This window comes from Bison bison, unplaced genomic scaffold (genome assembly GCF_000754665.1).
Source record: "Bison bison bison isolate TAMUID 2011002044 unplaced genomic scaffold, Bison_UMD1.0 scf7180017861986, whole genome shotgun sequence".
Classification (NCBI taxonomy): domain Eukaryota; kingdom Metazoa; phylum Chordata; class Mammalia; order Artiodactyla; family Bovidae; genus Bison; species Bison bison.
In genome coordinates, this window is record NW_011492558.1 from 12,675 (window position 1) to 38,343 (window position 25,669).

A 25,669-nucleotide genomic window follows, 5' to 3' on the forward strand; every position below is an offset into this window, starting at 1 on the left:
TGCAGTGATTTTGGGGCCCAAAAAATAAAGTCTGACACTGTTTCCACTGTTTCCCCATCTATTTCCCATAAAGTTTTGGGCCCAGATGCCATGATCTTCGTTTTCTGAATGTTGAGCTTTAAGCCAACTTTTTCACTCTCCTCTTTCACTTTCATCAAGAGGCTTTTAAGTTCTTCTTCGCTTTCTACCATAAGGGTGGTGTCATCTGCATATCTGAGGTTATTGATATTTCTCCTGGCAATCTTGATTCCAGCTTGTCCTTCCTCCAGCCCAGCGTTTCTCATGATGTTCTCTGCATATAAGTTAAATAAGCAGGGTGACAATATACAGCCTTGACGTACTCCTTTTCCTATTTGGAACCAGTCTGTTGTTCCATATCCAGTTCTAACTGTTGCTTGCTGACCTGCATATAGGTTTCTCAAGAGGCAGATCAGGTGGTCTGGTATTCCCATCTCTTTCAGAATTTTCCACAGTTTATTGTGATCCATACAGTCAAAGGCTTTAGCATAGTCAATAAAGCAGAAGTAGATGTTCTTCTGGAACTCTCTTGCTTTTTTGATGATTGCTATTACTAATAGTCTTACATGTTGTGGTTTGGCATACAGATAGAAGGGAGCATTGGAGTACATCTAGCCTTTGAAAGATATGAGAGTAATGATACTTAGATAATTGTCAACATTGCTGGCTTTCATTCGCTATCTTGAAGCCTTGAAAAAAAAACCAAAAACAAAAAAACAGAGTAGTATGCTCCAGTCAGTCAGCCAGTTACCAGCCTAAGGCTATGGTTCTCAAACTGTTAAAATTCAGATTTCTGGGCCTCACATCCAGAGTTTATGATTCCTTAGGTTTTGGGTAAGGCACAAGAATTGGCATTTCTAATAAAGTCCTAGTTGATGATAATGAGGCAGGTCCAGGGAGCAACTTTGAGAACCAATAACTAGGGAAAGCTATAAAAGCAAGTAAACTTCCATGGAAGCACTTAAAGAGATTTTCGTACCCTACATAGGAAAGACTGTTGAAAATCAGATCCAGGATTTGGTTATAAGACTGACAGGCAAAGAATAAAAAAATGCACATCTCAACAGACTGTTTATATTAAAGTCAGGACCCTGAAAGGGATGAAGCCATACCTTTACACCTAAGATGGTGGATATGTGTACAATTGCACCTCAAAAACATGAACTTCCTTTCAGATTTCTCTGAACCTCTAAAACTGACAAACGCAGTCTTTTCCCTCTTGTTAGAGGAGAGAAAACTCCACTTGCCAGAGATCATGTAAACTTGTTCCTTGCAAGATGCTTCAGACCTTTTCACAATCTCTCATTGTCCTTACTCAACAACTGCAGAGCAATAACTATGATCCTAACTATAAGAGAAAATAGAGTATTCTAAAATCTGTTGTACCTGGCTAACATGTACTATCAGTAACCTCTCTTAGAGGAGAAACAGAATACAAATCTGGGTATGGAAAAGTTTATAGACATTAGAACAGTTTTGTAGTACTTAGGAATTCAACTTCTTGAAAGGAATGCTAGATTCAGTCCTAATATATTAATACTTCAGGGATATAGTATAAAACTTTTATAGATTTATATGTTCCTTGGTAGGACTGATGTTGAAGCTGAAACTCCAATACTTTGGCCACTTCTTCTCACCTTATGAGAAGAGCTGACTCATTTGAAAAGACCCTGACGTTTGGAAAGATTGAGGTCAGGAGGAGAAGGGGATGGCAGAGGATGAGATGGTTGGATGGCATCACCGACTCAATGGACATGGGTTTGGGTGGACTCCAGGAGTTGGTGATGGACAGGGAGGCCTGGTGTGCTGCAGTTCATGGGGTGGCAAAGAGTCAGACATGACTGAGCGACTGAACTGAACTGATGTACAGTGAATATGATAGCATTGCTGCAGTTGCCTTGACAGAATAATAAAGTGTAACATGGCTCAGAGTTAGGAATGTTAGAATGGATTTATGATGTACCAACAGAGAATCTATCATCTAACCACACTTCCTGTGATGTCGCAGAGGACACACTCTATTAAGTGACTAGAGAATGTAGTCGTAAAGGGGCAAAGTATTTTTGGGAAGCTTAATGTTCTTTGCAGACCAAGGTTAACAATAGGAGATGTTTTCAAGAAACTGAGATCCTTGCTAAGAATATGAATGATAAAATTTCAAATAAGCAGAGGCAAAATGGCAGCTCTTCAATACCTGAATCCAGCTACAGTTAACAGAATGGACAGTGGGCTGGCTCAGCAGTGAGAGAACCTTAATACACAAGTATTTATGGTGATGGCTAATAGATTATAATTTTCCTATGGTTGAGACATATGTAGAGATGATTACAAAGTTGCTGGAGTAGATATGTCAAAAATATTGAGTTGGTGAAACGAAAATGGGAATGGCAATAAAAATAGTGATCCTTCACCCAGGTCATATCTAGTCTGTTCTCAGACCTAGATTCCATTAATTAAAGGTCCCTTGAAATGCCACTTCAAAAATATACAATAAATATTCTACTTAATGTTTCTCCAATGCACTCTAAGGCTTCCCTTGTTGCTCAGCTGGTAAAGAATCCACCTGCAATGCAGGAGGCGTGGGTTTGATCCCTGGGTTGAGAAGATCCCCTGGAGAGGGAAAGGATACCCACTCCAGTATACTGGCCTGGAGAATTCCATAGACTGTATAGTTCATAGTGTTGCAAAGAGTCAGACACGACTGAGCGACTTTCACTTTCACTTTTCTAATGCAACTTATGGCCATTTACCAAATTAACTGAACAAGGGGAAAGACAAGTACTGAGACCAAAGTGTGAGGGCCATCCAATATCGAGTCTTATTTGATGCAGGACATGCAAAATGTCATAATGACCCCCAATGATAGCAAAGGCTTAGAGGCATAGGAGATAATTGGAGTCTTGGCCTAAGTTCAGTTTACAATTAGTCCAGAAGGCTTGTGGACTTGTTCCATGGTATTTAATAGTCTCTGAATGCATAATGAGGACAGATATATTTAGCCAATGGAAGAATTCTCTTATTGATGCCCTAATGGGATAAAAGCCAAGGGAAAATCCATAGACCTGCCTTTCATCAGCCAAGATCAGAAGCAATACTGTGTCCTGAATAAAATGCGTGGATTAGTTCAGACTTTGAACCAGAAGATGGAGAATAAATTGATAATGGCTCCCATCTACTTAGTACCAGAGATACTAAGGCACGTGAAATTGCATAACCTTAAACCTAACAAATGGTTGCCCCATTTGCAGCTGTGTATCTGTTGTAGAATCTTAACAAGAGAAGATTAATATAGGCTCTAGCATATGGCTGATCTATTAAGTGTATCATTTTCAATCCCCATCAGTACAGAGAATTAAAAGCAATTCACATTTATGTGAGGACAATAGGACATACTCACTGTTGGATCTAAATCAATTCTCCCTTTTCTGACAAAATACAGTCCGTGAAAATCTTGACTGTCTTGATATTTCACAGAACATAATTATTCCACAAGATTGATGGCAGCATCCTAATCAGATCCAAGTGAAAGTGAAAGCTGCTCAGTCGTGTCCAACTCTTTGTTTACACAGTCCATGGAATTCTTCTGGCCAGAACACTGGAGTGGGTAGCTTATCCCTTGCCCAGCGGATCTTTCCAATCCAGGAATAAAACTGGGGTCTCCTCTATTGCAGGTGGATTCTCATCAACTGAACTGTCAGGGAAGCCTTAAATCAGATCTAAAGAGCAAGAAATGGCAAGAAGTCTGAATATACTATGGCATGCATGTCAAAGGGTGGAAGATAAACCTTACAAAGATTTAGGGCCCTCCACATTAAGTGAAGTTCCAGAAGTTCAATCATCTTAGGTGTGCTTGTACATTCTCTCTAATATTAAGAAAAACGTATTTCATTTTTGCTACTTAATACAAAGAGGCTCAGTATTCGATGGAATCCAGTGGATTTGGAGGCAGCACATGCCACATGGGATATTCTGCTATAAACTATCAGGTGACTGAGAAGGCTGTAAGTTATAAATGGAGCTAAGAGCAAGAGAGAAATTTCTAGCAGGTAGAAGCAGTGGTGAAAGCTATCATGTTGCTTGAAACATGTAACAAAATATATTTGTGGTGCTAGGAGTATCTGTAATAGGTAAGCACTTTTCATATGGTATCTTTGAAAGCCAAAAAAAAAAGAGTGGCATACAGACTTTTAGAGTCTTGGACCAGGGCAATGCCTCACACAAGAGAAAATTAGATGTATTAGGTTGGTGTAAAAGTAATTGCTATTTTGCATTGTTGAACTCTGTTGTTGATATTGAAATACATTCTTAAATAAATGTGGTTATGTTATACATCATTTTAATTGGCATTTCTCACTTTATGATTTTTGCTAATGACATTCCTTGCTATTTACTTTATATTTATTTTACACTATAGAAATGACGTTAGACAAAAAGCAAATTTGAGCAATTCATTTTATTCAAGTTCAAAATGGGTTGTAAGTGGTGGAGACAACTCACAACACCAACCCATTTGGCCCAGGAACTTCTAACAAACATACAGTGCAGTGCTGGTTCAAGAAGTTTTGCAAAGCAGACGAGAGCTTTGGGGATGAGGAGCAAAGTGACTGGCCATCAGAAGTTGACAACAACCAATCGAGAGCAATCATCAAAGCTGATCCTCTTACAACTACATGAAAACTTGCCCAAGAACTCAATGTCGACCATTCTGTGGTCATTCGGCATTTGAAGAAAATAGGAAATGTGAAAAAGCTCGATAAGTGGGTGCCTCATGAGCTGACTGAAAATCAAAAAAAATCATCGTTTTGAAGTGTCATCTTCTCTTATTCTACACAACAACAAACTGTTTCTCAATCAGATTGTGATGTACAACAAAAAAATGGATTTTATATGACAATGGACGATGACCAGCTGTTGGTTGTACTGAGAAGAAGTTCCAAAGCACTTCCCAAAGCCAAATTTGTATCACACACACACACACAAAAAAGGCCATGATCACTGTTTGGTGGTCTGCTGCTGGTCTAATCCACTGCTATAGCTTTCTGAATCCCAGTGAAACTATTACATCTGAGAAACATGCTCAGCAAATTGATGAGAGGCACCAAAAACTGTAATGCCTGCAGCCAGCATTGATCAACAGAAGAGGCCCAATTCTTCTCCAAGACAATGCCTGATTGCCCGTCACACAACCAACACTTCAAAAGTTAAAGGAATTGGGCTACAAAGTTTTGCCTCATTTGCCATAACCACCTGACCTCTCGCCAATCTACTACCACTTCCTCAAGATTTTGACAACCTTTTGCAAGGAAACCACTGGCACAACCAGCAGGAGACAGAAAATGATTTCCAGGAGTACACTGAATCCCGAAGCACAGATTTGTATGCTATAGAAATAAACAATTTGGACTTCCTGATAGTTCAGTTGGTAAAGAATCTGTCTGCAATGCAGGACACCCTGTTTGATTCTTGGGTTGGGAAGATCCACTGGAGACAGGATAGGCTACCCATTCCAGTATTCTTGGGCTTCCCTTGTGGTTCAGCTGGTAAAGAATCCGCCTGCAATGCAGGAGACCTGGGTTCAATCCCTTGGTTGGAAAGATCCCCTGGAGAAGGGAAAGGCTACTCACTCCAGTATTCTGGCCTGGAGAGTTCCAGGGACTGGGTCGCAAAGAGTTGAACACGAAGGAGCTACCTTCACTTTCACTAAACAGACTTATTTCTCGTTGGCAAGAATGTGTTGATTGTAATGGCTCCTATTTTGATTAATGAAGATATGTTTAAGCCTGGTTATAATGCTTTAAAAATATTTACATTCCGAAACCATAATTGCTTTTGCACTAACCTAATACTTTCAAACTCCAGTACTCTGGCCACCTAATGCAAAGAGTTGACTCATTGGAAAAGACTCTGATGCTGGGAGGGATTGGGGGCAGGAGGAAAAGGGGACAACAGAGGATGAGATGGCTGGATGGCACGACAGACTCGATGGACATGAGTTTGAGTAAACTCCGGGAGTTGGTGATGGACAGGGAGGCCTGGCGTGCTGCGATTCATGAGGTCACAGAGTCAGACACGACTGCGTGACTGAACTGAACTGAACTGGATACGTTCAAAGCTCCTATTCTAATGTAGTATAGACATCAAGTGATTATGCAACTGGGGCTTCCTATTAAGTTTGATATTGTCAGATCCACCATTGCATAAGGTTGGATTCATGCAGTAAAAGTTCAACATACAACTGGAAACCAAACATTTGGATCTGACCAGAGCATGTCCAGAGGACATAAATTATGTGAACTAATAGCACAGATACTTATCACCTACCTCTGTTATCAGTGCTGCACTCTTAAACTATACTTATGGCCTCATGCGGATCCCCAAATGACCAGATATTGGAGCAAAAAAAAAATTCAGGACTTACAGCACAATTGCACTTATCTCGCACTCTGGCAAAGTAATGCTCAAAATTCTCCAAGCCAACTTTCAACAGTACCTGAACCATGAACTTCCAGATGTTCATGCTGGATTTAGAAAAGTTTGATTTAGGACATCAAATTGCCAACATCTATTGGATCATCAAAAAGGCAAGAGAGTTCCAGAATATTTTTTCTGCTTTACTGACTATGCCAAAGCCTTTGACTGTGTCGATCACAACAAACAGTGGAAAATTCTTAAAGAGATGGGAATACCAGACCACCTGACCTGCCTCCTGAGAATACTGTATGCAGGTCAAGAAGCAACAGTTAGAACCAGACATAGAACAACGGGCTGGTTCCAAATTGGGAAAGGAGTATAACAAGGCTGTATATCATCACCCTATTTATTTAATTTATATGCAGAATACATCATGCAAACTGCTGGGCTGGATAAATCACAAGCCAGAATCATAACTGCTGGGACAAATAGTAATAATCACAGATATGAAGATGATACCACCCTTATGGCAGAAAGTGAAGAGGAACTAAAGAGCCTCTTGTTGAAAATGAAAGAGAAGAGTGAAAAAGCTGGTTTAAAACTCAACATTGGAAAAACAAAGACTGTGACATCCAGTCCCATTACTTCATGGCAAATAGATAGGGAAACAATGGAAACAGTGAGAGACTTTATTTTCTTGGGCTCCAAAATCACTGCAGATGGTGACTGCAGCCATGAAATTTAAAGATGCTTGCTCCTTGAAAGAAAAGCTATGACAGAGCTAGACAACATATTAAGAAGCAGAGACATTATTTGCCGACAGAGGTCTGTCTAATCAAAGCTTTGGTTTTTCCAGTAGTCACGTATGGATGTGAGAGTTGGACTATAAAGAAGGCTGAGCACAGAATTGATGCTTTTGAACTGTGGTGTTGGAGAAGACTCTTGAGAGTCCCTGGGACTGCAAGAATATCAAAGCAGTCAATCCTAAAGGAAATCAACCCCGAATATTCATTGGAAGCACTGATTCTGAAGCTGAAACTCCAATACTTTGGCCACCTGATGAGAAGAACTGACTCTTTGGTAAAGACCCTGATGATGGGAAAGGGCAGGAGGAGAAGGGGACGATAGAGGATGAGATGGTTGGATGGCATCACTGATTCACTTGACATGAGTTTGAGCAAGCTCTGGGAGTTGGTGAAGTACAGGGAAGCCTGGCGTGCTGCAGTCCATGTGGTCACAAAGAGTCAGACACGACTGAGAGACTGAACTGAGCAATAGGGACAAGTGTTAAGAAATGTAATAATTTAGAAAATGATTATATTCTACACGGATGATTTTACAATTTATTAAAAATGCATTATACAAAAGAGAAACAAGTGAAAACAAATACATTAAACTACTAGCATAAGATGTTCTTTGATATTATATCTATGCTTATGCTCAGTTCAGTGTCATCATACCATCTTAGGTGAGCACATATCAAGTTATAAATCAACTTATTTTCAAAAACTATTGCTGTTCCAATTCCATACATTTCTACTACAGTTGACCCTTGAACAATGCAAGAGTTAGGAGTGCTGACTCCACACTCAGTCAAAAATCCATGACTTTTAACTTGCCTAACTTAAGTACTACTAGCCTATTGTTGACTTATTGATAATATAAACAGTTTATTAACACCTGTTATATGTATTCTATAATGTATTCTTTACGACAAAGGAAGCTAGAGAAAAGAAAATGATAAAAGAAAAAGCATAAGGAAGAGAAAATACGTTTACAGTATGTACTGTATATATTGATACCATAAGTTTACATCCTCTGGTTACAAGATGAATCATCTATCAGCACCTACATTAATATTGCCTTATATGATACAAAACACTGTATACAATTACGTAAAGTTTAAAAGTAAAATAAAATTTAAAAAATAAAAAAAAACAAAACACTGTATACATGTATTACTAGAAATCAAAAAATAAAAAAACAATTCAAAAAATAAATTCATATTTATTTAAACGTATAATGACTTATACACTGATAAAAAAGGAGCTAGATAATTACTTTATGTTTTATAAATAAATAAATAACATATAATTGCTTCACAGTAGCCTACCTTATACACTAATAAGTGAATCATTATAAAATGTTTATGGTATATGTTATACAGTCATAGTCATAATACAGCATTGAGAATACTGTTGTTTTTTTTTAAAAAACTACTTACCTGTGATGATAAGCTGAAACATAGTTTCTTTAACTGAGAAAGAGAGAAAAAAGTATACTGTATGATAATGTGATTCTTTGAAAGCAAAGTTACAAGCAATAAAAAAACTGAATTATTAATTTTATATTAAGTATCACTCATGCCTATATGAGGATATGCTATCCTCTTCCACACAAATCTTACACACAATGCTCTATACATATATTTTTATATATTTATTGAAAAAAATATGTGTAAAAGTGGATTTTGCAGCTCATGCCCATGTTGTTGGAGAGTCAGTTGTAATTCTGCTCCAGTGAATTCATGCTAATCCTAAATTTATGTGTTAATTTTTATGTTGGAACTTTGTATGATATAGTTTTTTTAACGTGGAGCTCTCTAGTAGGTTTCGACCAAACACATTCATCACAAAACCAATAACAATAGAAATACTATTATCCCATATACACCATCTGTGGTCTCAGTATTTGACCCTGAGACTATTTAAAAAAATGGATTAAAAGTTCATGTAGTCTTGTATTTTTCTGATTAAACAATCCCAAGCTTATTTTTCATGATTACTATTATGCTTCATGAGTGGTATTTTCAATCTAGTTTTTAATGTGTGAACAACCTATGGGCCAGTATTATGCTACCTGTACAGGTGGGAATAGAGTTCACATAGTTTCACTCTGGACACAATGACCAATTAAACCTGAGGGACTCTGGAATCCCTAGGGCTAAAAGAGCACAGAGCTTCGTATGAATGGTAAGCCCTTCAGTTAAATGTTAAACTCTCTCTCCATGACTCTGTCAGTGTTGCTGGTATTTATAAAATCAGCTTCTCATTGTATTAGGAATTAGGTGAGAAGAGCCAGGCTCAATCAAAAACATCTAAATGACTGAAGACTCTATATCTAATATACTTTTACCTCAACATGTGAACTTTTCTCATATGTTTTTGAAGCAGTCCAATTATGTGTTAATTACATTCGCAGTCTGTGGGCAAAATGTAGCTGAATAAGAAATTCACAAGAGGTGAAATGTCAGAAAGTCACTGCACTTTTCATCTTGTCTTTAGACTAAACTTCCTTCAAAACATGGCACAAAGAATGGGGTAGACATCTTTTCATCACAAGAAAAAAGAAAAGGTGAGTGATGTCTACTGAAGAGAATTATGTTACTGCCATTGAGTGGGAAAGATCTCTCAAGGTCATTTCATATACTTCCCTGCCTTTAGGTTGCTTCACATTAAATGACCAGAGTTCAATTTGCTTCCTGGGAATCTTGAAATAAAGGTCAAATATTTTCAGTGGCTCCAAAAATACTTGCTATCATTTCACTCCTTTGAATGAATGTTTGCCCATTATATTGTCATACAAAAAAAAAAAAAGAGTCAGCAGGATTTTTAAGCCAAAAAAATAAATAAAATTAGGAGTATTTCAGGATTCTTTTAATTAGTAGAGTATATAGAAATGGGAGAAGTGTTATGATAACAGTGGGATGAAAATATCGTTTTCAAAGGGCAAGTTCATTTTTATGATAATGCAAAAAGGGAACTAAAGAATGAGCTGACATTAGTGGCATACAAAATGTGGGGAAGAGTACTGAGTAGAAGATGTGAAAAACAGAAATAGGAAAAAAAGCAGCTGATGAGTAAAGCATTTTTATCTCTCATGCCCAAAGGCAACTCAATGTCTCCTACTAAACGTTGACTTGACTATCATTTAAATGGAAACGATGTTCTCAGTATCACGCTAGAAACAGAGAAAAAATGATTTGTACATTTAATCATTTCATACTATAGTATTATAAAGTTACAATAAGTTTTGGTTCCACCAATAGTAATTTGGTTGTCTGTTTTTTCATACACATGAAAAGTGGAGATAATGATATATTATTTCTATTAATACTTACTGATAATAATTAATGCTCTTGATGCTATTAGTGATAACTAGTTCACATTCACTAAATGCTTACTATGTTCCAGAGCCGTCCTAAGTTCAGATGTGTAGGAATTGCTGCGTTAGATATATAATAACTCTCATTATCAATACAGAATCTTTGAATTTTGACCACAAGGATGTTCACCAATTTGCCCAGAACCATATTCAGACAGTAAAGAATCTGCCTGCAATGCCAGAGACCTGGGTTTGATCCCTGAGTTGGGAAGATGCCCTGGAGAAGGGAATGGCTACCCACTCCAGTATTCTTGCCTGGAGAATCCCATGGACAGAGGAGCCTGGTAGGCTACAGTCCATGGGGTTGCAAAGAGTGGGACTCAACTGAACAACTAACACTTTCACTTTCGCTTATACAGATCAGATATAAAATGTTGGGAGATTCTAGCTACAGAGGCAATGTTCTTAAAAGCTAACTTCTAAGATGATTTTTTTAAAACATTACCTAGTGAGTAGACGTAGCATTTCCCTGTTTGATTTTTATTTATTGGTGAAAAAGTTGCACATCTTTTCTAATTTCACCATTGCATCATATTTTTTCTTCTCCAACATGTTTATTTATATCCATTGCTCTTTTTTACTAGAGTTTTAGTCTTTTCTCATAATTATTAGGTACCATTTTTGCTGTAAACACTGCACATTTTTCATCTTGCATTTATCCTTTATCACTGCATGAACTTATTCATGTGAAAATTTAAATGTACACACAAATAAGTCAAGTCTTACATCCTTTTCTATTTTTCAACTGACAGTGTATTATTGGTATTTACTAAATAACAATGTATCTGTAGCAAAAAGCCAAAATTAAAACTACATCTAATGGAAAGAACTACAGATCTTAGCACCATTTCTATTCATTCTTATGTAGGCATCCCATGCTAAAGTTATAGTTTATATATCAGTGTTGCTAACTTGGGGGGAAGTATTCCATTCTGGTATAAAATTTGTCAATTCTTCTTATTTTATCTTCTTTCTTTTTAAAAAAATTATTTTATTGAAGTATGATTAATTTTTAATGTGTTAATTTCTGCTGTACAGCAAAGAGATTTAATTATATATATACATATATATTCTTTTTTTATTTTATTTTTTAACTTAACAATAATGTATTGGTTTTGCCATATATCAAAATGAATCCACCACAGGTATACACATGTTCCCCATCCTGAACCCTCCTCCCTCCTCCCTCCCCATACCATCCCTCTGGGTCCTCCCAGTGCACCAGCCCTAAGCATCCAGTATCGTGCATTGAACCTGGACTGGCGACTTGTTTCATATATGATATTATATATGTTTCAATGCCATTCTCCCAAATCATCCCACCCTCTCCCTCTCCCTCTCCCACATAGTCCAAAAGACTGTTCTATACATCAGTGTCTCTTTTGCTGTCTCGTATACAGGGTTATTGTTACCTTAAGTCAATCTAGCAGCACTATCTATTTTTATGCTTGTAAATTCAAATGGGATAGGTCTAACCAATGCCATTTAAACTCACAAAGTAGGATGAAGGACTTTAGGTGCCCTTGGGTTATATAACTAAATAACTGATAACTTCCACAGACTGAAAAAAATCAACTTTCTTTGAGTTTTCATTCCTTGATTCCATTGACTACCACTGTTGTGGCTTCCTTTTGTGCTTTCTCTATATTTAGGTGGAATTAAGGTATATATAAAAAAGAGAATGGCATTTAAATCCTGGTTTTGAGTCTTGGCTTCAAGATTACAGAGTGTGCAATTTATTTATTCTCAATGAGTCACAGTAGCAGTAAAATGTAGATCATATCTATTACTAGGGTTTTGGTGAGAATTAGAATTATTTTGGTCTCTAACCAATGCCTGTCACATGGTAGCAAGTCAACAATTAGCTTATGCACATTACAATTTTCATCAAGGTATTTGAAGATGCCGGAAGATGTCAACTCTGAATATCATTATAAATCACAAGTTAACCATAATTTTTTTTTTACCATGAATCAAAGCATCTCATACTCATGATAGCTCTTTGTGGGAATGGATGTTCATATATGTCATTTAAGAGAGGCAGCTCAAAATATACCAAGAAATTACTACTAAAACAAGTATAATTTCTTTAGATCAAGTTTAGATTTACATGATACTCTTATAACCTCTATATTACTCAGCATTTTGAGCTTGAATTAAAAATTATTCAATTAAAACAGCTTTTATTCTTAAAATACTTATTAAGGTAAGTTAGAAGTTAAGAAAAGGAAGAAGAATGAATTGAGCACATGTAACTGTTCATGTTTTACAATACAAGTTCATATTGTTGGCATTTAAATGTGATGATTGCTTCATAAAGTCAAACATAAATATAAAAATAGAATTCTTTTCTAACCATATGATACACATATTATATTTCACAGGATTCTATTTAATTGACTATATATTTGACATTGAATGGTTCACTATAATTATCCTAAATTCAGTCCTGTTACCATAAGAGTAGTCAATAATTATCTATTGACCACTTTCCTATTTTATATTTTTTAGGAATTAAAAATAAGTACATCATCATGAATTGGGCAAATGAGAGCTCCATGAAAGAATTTGTACTACTTGGCTTTTCAGACAAGCCCTGGCTGCAAAAGCCCCTTTTTGTGTTACTATTAATATCATACACAACCACCATCTTTGGCAATGTGTCCATCATGATGGTGTGCATTCTGGATCCCAAGCTTCACACCCCCATGTATTTCTTTCTTACTAATCTGTCCATCTTAGATCTCTGTTACACCACAAGCACAGTCCCTCATATATTGACAAATATTTCTCACAACAAGAAGACCATCAGCTATGCTGGCTGTGTGGCCCAGCTCATCACCTTCCTGGCCCTGGGTGCTACTGAGTGTCTCCTCCTTGCTGTTATGTCCTTTGACAGGTATGTGGCGATTTGCAGACCCCTCCACTATGTTGTCATCATGAACCCTTGGTTCTGCTTGAGGATGATAGCCTTCTCCTGGTTCACTGGCTTCAGCAACTCAGTGCTGCAGTCCTCCTTGACCCTTAACATGCCACGGTGTGGTCATCAAGAAGTGGACCACTTTTTCTGTGAGGTTCCTGCCCTTCTCAAGTTGTCCTGTGCTGACACAAAGCCTATTGTTGCTGAGATTTTTTTCTTCAGCGTGTTAATTCTGCTAATTCCAGTGACATTGATCCTCATCTCCTATGGCTTCATAGCTCAAGCAGTATTGAGAATCAAATCAGCAGAAGGACGACGGAAAGCTTTTGGGACGTGTGGGTCTCACATGGTTGTAGTCTCTCTCTTTTTTGGAACAAGCATATACATGTATCTACAACCGCCTTCTTCCACCTCTAAGGACTGGGGGAAAATAGTTTCCCTCTTCTATGGGATATTCACACCCATGTTGAACCCCCTCATCTATAGCCTTAGAAATAAAGATATGAAGGAGGCCTTTAAGAGGCTGATGCTATTAACATTTTACTATAAGAAGTAAGAAGTGTCCCATCATGATGAGAATCTTCAAGTCTCATTTTCTCTTGAAAACAGTAATAATGTTTGAACTGATTTTTCTATTTTTCAGGCTCTTATTAGTTTATGGAATTAGGCCAACAGTTAGAAAAGTCTTCCTTGCTCCAGGAAGTAATGCTTGGACCATAAATATATTTTTCTAAATTAAAAATTCCTTTGCTTTCTATAAGATTCCTCAGTGTATTTGTTTTTGAGGCCAAGCCATGCTAATCCCCTCCTGTCAATGCCTGACTATTCAGAACACTTGGATGGTTTACCTTCCTACTTATATACTACATGTTAGAGAACTGTCTTCTCTATCACCTTGGTTAGGGAGTTCCACGTCTTTCTGACTAAATAACCAGCAATCATAAGCAAGAAATTTTCCTATTGCTCACAAGTCCTCATATGCACCCTTCAGTAATGTTCCAAGCATGTAGTCTGTCTCAAATCTAGTAATAGCTGGCTTTAAACCAGCTAAGTGTGCGCATCTCATCCTAGAAACTGGACATATCAGTTGAATTTTTAAACATTTCTTTTTCACTGTGCTGGGTCTCCGTTGCTACTCACAGGCGTTCTCTAGTTGCAGCGAGCAGTGCCTACACTGCAGTTGCGATGAGAGGGCTTCTCACTGCAGTGGCTTCTCTTGTTGTGGAGCACAAGTTCTCGGGCACGTGGGCTTCAGTAGGTGTGGCACACAGGCTTAGTTGCTCTGTGGCATATGGGATTTTCCCGGGTCAGGGATCAAACCAGTGTCCCTTGCATTGTGAGGTGGGCACTGAGCCATCAAGGAAGCCCTCAGCTGAATTTTATTTCCAACCCTCTTTTTAATTCATTCCTTTATTTCTGATGAATTGCATTTTTTTCCTTTCTTCCTTCATTCCCCAAATTCTTACTTCTCCCAAGCTCTGCACCAAGCACACAGATCTCCCCTAAATCATGATGCTATTTATAAAAATGTTAACAGGAATTTTTTTCTAATATTGATCTGAATTAATTCAATCTTTATTTGGGTAGTCACTCAATAAGTATTTATTGATCACTAGGTAGCACTAGACCAGAGAGAAAACAATCAGAGTTCCTCTACTAAAAATTATTCTATTTAGCAGAGGAAATGACTCTTTTTTTTTTTTTTCAAATTAAGAATTTTTATGTTTTTTTGCTTTTGGAGATAATCTTTTTTTTATTATTTTATTTTATCTTTAAACTTTACAATATTGTATTAGTTTTGCCAAATATCGAAATGAATCCGCCACAGGTATACCTGTGTTCCCCAACAATCAGAGTTCCTCTACTAAAAAATATTCTATTTAGCAGAGGAAATGACTCTTAAACTCAAATATTTAAATGATTACTTGCAGTTAATAATGTAAGGGCATAGATGGGACAACATTTTAGGCAACAGAGAAAAGGTTACAAAACACATACAAAAAGAGGCTGGAGATGATAACTGAAAAGATTGGACTTTATCCAGTTATGAAAGCAGAATACTTAGAGCACAGAAGGTAGCACAAACTATCTAAAAACACAAGTACAGTCTATGGCAGAATATATAATAAGCATGTGTTTACTAAATGTGACATTTCAAATAAATGGGAAAGGGGAAAATTTTAAATATATGGAAGTTTAAAATGTTTATTTAGCACAAAAAGAAAGCAATAAGCATTTCAAGACACCATAAATGAATGAATACAATTATATCTCAGTATAGGTGTCTTTTTTTTTTGATAGAAATGTGTTTGTTTATTTGAAATTTAAATTACACTGGTGAACCTGTATTTAATCTAGCCATCCTGCTGCTGCTGCTGCTGCTAAGTCGCTTCAGTCGTGTCCGACTCTGTGCGGCCCCATAGATGTCAGCCCACCAGGCTCCCCCATCTCTGGGATTCTCCAGGCAAGAACACTGGAGTGGGTTGCCATTTCCTTCTCCAATGCATGAAAGTGAAAAGTGAAAGTGAAGTCGCTCAGTCGTGTCTGACTCTTAGCGACCCCACGGACTGTAGCCCACCAGGCCCCTCCATCCATGGGATTTTCCAGGCAAGAGTACTGGAGTGGAGTGCCATTGCCTTCTCCAGCATATAGGTGTCTTTTAAAAAATTTCCCAACCATTTAGTACCACTGCCATCTCTTTTTGAATATATGATAGACATTTCCAACTCAACACAATCAAAAGCTGAACACCTGCTCTCTCCACCACAAAGCCTTCTTCTAAAGCTCACTATTTTATGCACGATACTGGATGCTTGGGGCTAGTGCACTGGGAAGACCCAGAGGGATGGTATGGGGAGGGAGGAGGGAGGAGGGTTCAGGATGGGGAACACATGTATACCTGTGGCAGATTCATTTTGATATTTGGCAAAACTAATACAATTATGTAAAGTTTAAAAATAAAATAAAATTTAAAAAAAAACATAAAAAATTAAATAAATAAAGCTCACTATTTTAGTAAATGGATTCACTTGTTGTGAATTTGCAAATCAGAAACCATTTGCCATATATTAAGCCATCCCCTGCATAATTTTCCATATCAAAACCATTACCAAGACAAATCAGTCATTCCTCTTTTGTACCTCCCACCCCTCCATTCCTTTCCATCTTCACACTCCTGGTTACATCCTCTTTTATCTAGACCTACCTTATTACCCAGTCTATCTTTATGCACTTCTGCCAACTCTGCAACACACTTTAGGAAATACAGCCAGGGTCATCATTTCAATGCACATATGATCATTCCACTCTTCCTACTTGCACTACAGATACTCCATGGTTTTCCATTGCTCATGAGTTAAACATAAATGTTTATTTCCCAGCCATAGAGCCTTCTGTCTTGCACTGAGCATTTTTCCTTAAAGCACAGACTATTTGAGCATTCTTATCCTGCCCTGCCTGGCATGCTGCAGACCATGGGGTCGCAAAGAGTTGGACACAACTGAGCAACTGGACTACAACAAATCCTTCCCCCTAAAATACTCTTCCCACCCATCTGTATCTAATTACTAATTGCTCAGACCTCATCATTTATCAGATCTTTTTGTGGTCTCCTTGATTTAGTCAAATACCCACAAATTTACTTGCTCACCATGTACCTCTCATTTGTGGCATTTATCCTGCTAAGTGATCACTTGATAATTACTTTTATCTACTACTAGACTGTAACAAAGAGCAAAGTTTGGTTTTCCTCACCAAGACCCTCACAAAACTTAATTTTGGAGACAAAAATTAAAATATCAGTTGTCAAACCTATGGATAATTTTAGCTATTCTTTTAAAACAATTTTCAGAGATATAAAACTCTCTGGGGTGAGGAAAGTGGTCCTATGAAATCCCACAGTGGGATATAAACTTAAATTCTCAAAGCTAAAGAAATTGAATTTCTCTGTAGAAAATGAAAACCTAGTGATTGTCACATATAGTTATTAGTACTCTTTTCTCTTTTAAAAATTACATAAATGCATTACCTCTGTTTTGGGAAAAACAGTTTTATGGAAGAGAATTCATCCTTAAATTTACTATATTTAACTTCATCATTGTTGGCATATTAGTTTATCCCTCTAGGAATAATGGTTACGGTTTCTTTTTACATGCATTAAATCTTACTAGTATACCGAGATTCTTTTATTAAAAGAAAGTTTCTTTAAATTTTGTAGTACTTTACAGTTTTCAAAAGTTTCACAAATACATCATTCCATAAAATGCCATAAAAACCTTTTTTATCCCTATGCCTATGTTGCACTTTCCACTTTCCTCTCCTCACTGATAACTACTAGTTTGCCCTTTGTATCTGTGAGTCTGCTTCTTTTTTGCTACAGTCACTAGTTTTCATGTTTTTTAGGTCCCTCACATAAGTGATATCATACAATATTTGCCTTTCTTTATCTGACCTATTTCACATAGAATAATGCCCTCCAAGTCCATCCATATTGCTGGAGATGGCAAATTTTAATTCTTTTTGCTATATCTCCTCAAGCAAGGGAAACGAAGGCAAAATTTAAGAGGGAACTACATCAAAGAAAAAAATCCTTTCCACAACAAAGGAAACTATCAACAAAACAAAAGACTGCCTACTGAATGGGAGAAAATATTTGCAAACAATATATCTGACAAGAAGTTAATATTCAAAATATACAAAGAAAGCATAACTCAAAAAATCTGATTAAAAAAAATGGGCAGAGAACCTAAATAGACATTTTCAAAAAAAAACTCCATACAGAAGACTTACACCCACTCAGAACCACTAGTCATCAGATGGAGGCAAATCAAAACCACAATGAGATATCTCCTCACACCTATCAGAATGCTACTGCTACTGCTAAGTCACTTCAGTCATGTCCGACTCTAATGGCTATTATCAAATGGACAACAAATAATAAATGTTGGTGAGGATGTGGAAAAAAGGGAACCCTCACGTACTCTTGGTGGAAATGTATATTGGTTTAGCCACAGTGGAAAACATATGGAAGTACTTCAGAAACTTAAAACCAGAAAATTAAAATTAAGAAAAAAATTCTAGAGCAAAACATTGTCTCAGAAAATAAATAGAACTACCATATAATCCAGAAATTCCACTCCTGGGTATTTATCCAAAGGAAAAAAAAATAACTAATTCAAAAAGATATGTGTAAAACTGATTCACTTCCCTGTACAGTAGAAACTAACATAATATTGGAAATCCAATAAAAGTTAATTTAAAAATTAAAAACTAAAGAAGTACCTCCAACCACTCAACTGCCAAAAAAAGATATATCCACCCTTATGTTCATTTGCAGATTAATTTACATTAGCCAAGAAATGGGATCAACCTACATGTCCATTAGTAGATGGATAGATAAATAAGATGTGGAATATATATATACAATGGACTATTACTTAGACAAAGAATGAAATCTTGCCATTTGTGACAACACAGATGGGCCTAGAGGGTATTATGAGAAGCGAAACCAGTCAGATAGAGAAAGACAGTGTGATTTCACTGACATGTGAAATCTAAAAATAGTACAAATGTACAGACATGACTGAACAGAAACAGAGTCCTAGATACAGAGAACAAATAGGTAGTTGCCAGATGGGAGGGGGTGGGAGGGAGGAAAAAGTAGCTGAGGAAAATTAAGGCACAAATTTACAGTTATAAAATAAATGCATCATGGGTATAAAATGTACAGTGTGAAGCCTATAGTCAATAGCTGTGTAATAGCTTCATATGATGATAGATGGTAACTAGATTTACTGTGGTGATCATTTTGAAATGTATAAAAATATGCTGTGCACCAGGAATTCATTCAGTGTTGTAGTTCAATTATACTTCAACAACTAACTCATAGAAACAGAGATCAGATTTGTTGTTATTAGGGGCAGGGTATGGGGTAGGAGAGAATTGAATAAAATGCTCAGTGTGTACACATTTCCAAGTATAAGATAAATAAGTTATAAGGATGTAATGCACAACAGGATTAATATAATTAATATCGCTGTATGTTATATATTAAAGTAGTTGAGAGTAAATCCTCAGAGTTCTCAAGACAAGAAAAAATATTTTTAATTTCTTTTAATTTGTATCTTTGTGAGATAATGAATGTACACTAAATTTACTGTGGTCATCATTTCATGATATATCATTAAGCTGTACAACTTAAACTAATACAATGCTCTATGTCAATTATATCTCAATAAAACTGAAAAAAATTAGAATATAGATGTTAAAATCAGAAAGAATCAGAAGTTATTGTTTTATTTAATATTAATGACTTTGTTTCTTAATGGACTCTATATAAAAATAACTATATTTTAAAAGATAAAACAAAGTTACTGATTTAAATACTTCATCTTCTTCTATGCTATATTATGGGCACAGAGAAAATTCTTCCAGTGAAGAATCATATTAAATGACATTAAATTGAGCAAAGTTCTCTTTTATACTCTCCGGTCATTGATGTAGAGTTCTAGGTTTTATCAATTTTTCCATTATAATCTACATTTGGACATTTCATTTGATATTCAAAAATTTATATAATGATCTATCATTTAACTATCATACCTTAAATTTTATTTTATTTGTGCCATTGAAAAAATACATTTATGTGTTTGATAATAAAACTGTTATCTATATCATTCATATAATCCTGATTTGAATCTGATAGTGAAGTTTCTGAATATACCCATATGATTTCTACTATATTGATTATTCTACTTTCAGAATTGCTATTAAGAAAAAAGAAAAAGAATGATCAATGACAGCTACTTTGGTGGATTTATACTCCTTGGATTCACAGGCCAGCCTCAGATGGAGATGATTATTTCTTGGGTTGTTTTTTTCTTCTACATCATTGCCCTGATTGGAAATGTGGCCATCATCCTGCTATCTTTTCTCAATGACCATCTCCAAACTCCCATGTACTACTTCTTTAGAAGTTTGGCCACTTTGGATCTCTGTTATATCACAAACATAGTCCCTCAGATGTTGGTCAATATCTGGGGCAAAGACAAGAGAATTACCTTTGGTGGCTGTGCTTTCCAACTTTTCACTGATATGGTTCTCTGTTCAGTTGAATGTATCCTTCTGGCTGTGATGTCTTATGACAGGCTCAGTGCTGTCTGCAAGCCTCTGCACTATATGACCATAATGAACTCCCAACTTTGCCAGGGCCTTGTAGGCACTGCCTGGGTAGTTGGTGTTATTAATTGCATGATACTTTCCCCCTAGCCATGAGTCTTCCCCAATGTGGAAATCACCACCTGCATCACTTCTTTTGTGAAATGTCTGCAATGACCAAGATTGCATGTGTGGACACGACAGCCATGGAGGTAACCACATTTGCCATGTGCCTGATTATAGTTCTTGTTCCTCTTCTCATTCTAGTTTCTTATGGCTTCATTGCTGTAGCTGTGCTCAAGATCAAATCTGCAACGGGAAGGCAAAAAGCATTTGGGACCTGTTCCTCCCATCTCATTGTGGTATCCATCTTCTACGGAACTGTTATCTATATGTACATCCAGCCAGGAAACAGTCCAAATCAAAATAAGGGTAAACTTCTCAGTACCTTTCATTCCACTGTTACTCCCAGCATGAAACCACTGATCTATACTCTAAGGAATAAGAAGTTCAGGGGGACCATGAAGAGACTGATTGGGAAAAAGAAAGTTCTGTGGAAACAATAGGACACTGAGTCTTCCTCCCAGAAATTTCTATTATGGAAATGTGTCCTTTGCAACCTTTATATGTAGACAGTTTATGTTGTGGAAATATATAAAAATTATTATCAAATCTAATGCATTAATGAATAACTAATGTATGATGACACATGTACAAAAAACAAATTTAAAATAAGTTTTAAACGGAGGCACCAAACTGTGGTGTTGGAGAAGACTCTTGAGAGTCCCCTGGACTGCAACGAGATCCAACCAGTCCATCTTAAAGGACAGCAGTCCTGAATGTTCATTGGAAGGACTGATGTTGAAGCTGAAACTCCAATACTTTGGCCACCTGATGTGAAGAACTGACTCATTTGAAAAGTCCCTGATGCTGGAAAGATTGAAGGCCGGAGGAGAAGGAGACGACAGAGGATTAGATGGTTGGATAGCATCACCTACTCAAAGGACATGAGTTTGAGTAAACTCCAAGAGTTGTGAGGGACAGGGAGATCTGGCGTGCTGCGGTCCATGGGGTTACAAAGAGTCGGACATGACTGAGCGACTGAACTGAACTGAACTGAAGCAACACTAAAAATAATTTACAGTATGCACTATATACTTAGATCATACATGACCAAATTTTACTTACATTCCTCAGTTAATTGTAATATTTTCCTTTCATTATGCTAACTAGATATTCTCATAATTTTAAGGGGTTAAAAGCAGTTCTTTACTGACAGCAGTAAAAACACTATTAACCAAGAAGACCAAGAGTTCTAGTTATCAATCATCTTCATAGTGGTGCAATGTTAATTGACCACACCAAAAATTTCTTTCCTCTGATACGTTCATCTACCCGTATAATTACTCAAAAAAGTAATTGTGATCACAAAATGAAAGATATTTTATGTCACACACCAGTAACCATCTTTAAGATATCAAGACTAATGCTTTTATATTTCCCCCTGATTTTCCAAATTTCTTATTTTAGGAGTCAGCATGGGGGTATTACCATGGCACCTGTTTTGAGAAAAGGTAAAATTCTTGCTCTGGAAATGGAAAAATTGGCACAAAGAAAGGTGATTTTAGCAGTCACTAAAATGTCCTCTTTTCTTTATTTGGAGAAGTATCTATTTAGGCCTTCCACCCATTTTTGGATTGGGCGTTTGTTTTTTTGATATTGAGTTGCATGAGGTGTTTGTATATTTTGGTGATTAATCCCTTGTCAGTTGCTTCATTTGCAAATATTTTCTGCCATACTGAGGGCTGTGTTTTCATCTTGTTTATGGCTTTCCTTTGCTGTGCAAAGCTTTTATGTTTAGTTAGGTACCATTTGTGGAAAGGAAGGCCTCTAGACTATGAGCTCAGGCAACCAACAGGCAGAGGGTTAAATCTGAAAAAGTGAGCCTATGTGCCTACAAAAGGTATTTAAAGGAAGAACAGGATTTTTCTCAGCAGAATGTCCTCTCCCATATGACCTACTCTTCCCATGACCAATATCTACAATTACCTTTTCTGTCAACTACTTTCATATCTTTTATCCTGTTAACTCTTTGCAATAAATCTAGGAGATATCATTAGCCCCATCACTTGGATCATGCATTGAAAAACAGAAACTCCTTTTGGTGGAGAATGTTTTTCTGCTTCCCAGGTCCTAGGGTCAACCTCCATGTGGGTGGGGACACTGGCTCCTGTTGAAGGAGGGTACACAGCTATTACAGTCGTGGGCCTCAGGGCCCTTGGAGGCAGGTTTGGGGACCATAGTGTCTTTCCTGTAGGGTTGTTGTGAGGCAGTGTGAAGAATTTTTAAACCACATATTCATAAAGATATTTTGTAATTACTGAATGAAATCTTACTATGTCTCCTACTTTGCAATCTACTTTTTATACTTAAAAATATTAACCTACATCATAATTTAAAATGCCTATGAAATATCCCTGTATACAGATATAACAAGATACTAAATGTATTCCTGTTTCTGAGCATGTGTTTCCGGTTCCTCACTATTCTACACGCTTCCATGAGTGTGCTGTTACGTCATATACCCCTGAGATGATGTGACAAGAATATCAAGACAGGTGGCACTCTGCAGTGTTCTTTCCAAAAACCCACAGCCCCACTCTAATCATGAGACAAATACTAAATCAACACAAACCGAGGGGCATTCTGTAAAATACCTCACAGTATGTCTCAAAACTGTCAACATCATTTCAAAAATGGAAAAAAGGAGACAGAAACTGTCACAGACCAGAGGATAGTGAGACATAACAGCAAATGCAGTGTGGCATCCCAGATTGGATCCTGGGACAGAAAGAGGACACTAAGGGAATAACTGGTGAAATCTAAATGAAGTCTGGAGTCTACTTAAAGGTAATGTGCCGGGGTCCAGCCCTGGCTGATCCAGGGAATTAGAAGGGGAGACAGCTTCGGCGAGTTCACTGGCTTTAATTAAATATTAATTTGAGATATAAAGAGTAATAGAATGAGGATAGCTTAGTAAGAAAATTCAGTGGAGAAAAGAGTCTGAGTAGCTTGGTTTATGCGGAAAATCAATATAACCTGTGACATCAGGTTAGCTCTGACCATGGAGGCCGGAGGCGCCCTCTCGAACAGTGGAAGGTGCCCCACCTTAGGCACCTTCTCGAGTGGGTCTTAGAAGCCCAGGCAAATAAGTGGTCACAGAGGACCTCCACGCCCCAGATGGAAACTCAGTCAGAGGTTGAGAGAAAGAATGACATGGGGAGACCAAGCTTTGGTGAGCAAGGCCCATAGCTTTATTTTCAACAGGGGCTTTTATACCATAAGTTGTACATAAAGGATAATAGGGGGTGTGAAATCATGCAAAGTCAGCAGTCTTTGATCCTTATCGAAACCAGGGTTTCTTTCCTGCAAATATATCATATACAAATGGTTTAGGTTATTTACATCACCTTCTGGCCAGAAGGCCTATTAACATTTTATGACTCTTGACAAAGGTTTGTCAATCCATAAGACTTATTTTCTCTAAGAGTAATTATTTTAAGGTTTGGCGCCATCCTCCGAAGGTATTAGATAAAGTTGCGTTCCTATAGGGCAGAGGTGCAGTGGGTTTACAACAAAGGAAAGAATTTATTACCTTAGGGGTCTAAAGTTGCTAGCACCAAGGCCACTACTTATTTTTTCTACATACCAACTATATTAATTAATACACATTCAAGGATACAAAACAGGGGATGTGGAAACTTGGCAGCAAGCATTGGATCATCTATGAAATCTTTCACTAGTTTTATTCTGACAGTTTCTAACTCTCTGAGAGGCTCTAAGCTATTTGAATATCTTAAGCTTTCTGTGCCTCTTGTGGCTGGGAGACTGTAAGCAATCCTATGCATAGCTGTAGGAGTCTCAGTAAACTTGTCAGGCTAGTTAGAGAGCCATCTGAGGGGTTTGGATTTAAACACTCCTAATGCCCAATGAACAGTATGAAAAGGCAAAATGATAGGATACTGAAAGAGAAACTACCCAGGTCAGTAGGTGCCCAATATGCTACTGGAGATCAGTGGAGAAATAACTCCAGAAAGAATGAAGGTATGGAGCCAAAGCAAAAAGAATAACCAGCTGTGGATGTGACTGGTGATAGAAGAAAGGTCCGATGCTGTAAAGAGCAATATTGCATAGGAACCTGGAATGTCAGGTCCATGAATCAAGGCAAATTGGAAGTGGTCAAACAGGAGATGGCAAGAGTGAATGTCGACATTCTAGGAATCAGCGAACTGAAATGGACTGGAATGGGTGAATTTAACTCAGATAACCATTATATCCACTACTGTGGGCAAGAATCCCTCAGAAGAAATGGAGTGGCCATCATGGTCAACAAAAGAGTCTGAAATGCAGTACTTGGATGCAATCTCAAAAACGACAGAATGATCTCTGTTCATTTCCAAGGCAAACCATTCAATATCACAGTAATCCAAGTCTATGCCCCAACCAGTAATGCTGAAGAAGCTGAAGTTGAACGGTTCTATGAAGACTTACAAGATCTTTTAGAACTAACACCCCAAAAAGATGTCCTTTTCATTATAGGGGACTGGAATGCAAAAGTAGGAAGTCAAGAAACACCTGGAGTAACAGGCAAATTTGGCCTTCAAATACAGAATGAAGCACGGCAAAGACTAATAGAGTTTTGCCAAGAAAATGCACTGGTCATAACAAACACCCTCTTCCAACAACACAAGAGAAGACTCTATACATAGACATCACCAGATGGTCAACACCGAAATCAGATTGATTATATTCTTTGCAGCCAAAGATGGAGAAGCTCTATACAGTCAGCAAAAACAAGACCAGGAGCTGACTGTGGCTCAGATCATGAACTCCTTATTGCCAAATACAGACTGAAATTTAAGAAAGTAGGGAAAACCACTAGACCCTTCAGGTATGACCTAAATCAAATCCCTTATGATTATACAGTGGAAGTGAGAAATA

General features: G+C 37.2%; 1 protein-coding gene across 1 annotated transcript; it reads left to right on the plus strand.

Moving 5' to 3' along the window:
- The first annotated feature begins 13,127 nt into the window (after window positions 1-13,127).
- Window positions 13,128-14,069, plus strand: LOC104983196 (putative olfactory receptor 2B3). The gene has a single exon (XM_010832651.1). The coding sequence runs from the start codon at window positions 13,128-13,130 to the stop codon at window positions 14,067-14,069; it is 942 nt and encodes a 313-aa protein (XP_010830953.1).
- Window positions 14,070-25,669: the final 11,600 nt, after the last annotated feature.

What these genes read in the sequence shown, in the direction of transcription:
- LOC104983196 (XM_010832651.1), top strand. Translation starts at nt 13,128, where the DNA reads ATGAATTGGGCAAATGAGAGCTCCATGAAAGAATTTGTACTACTTGGC.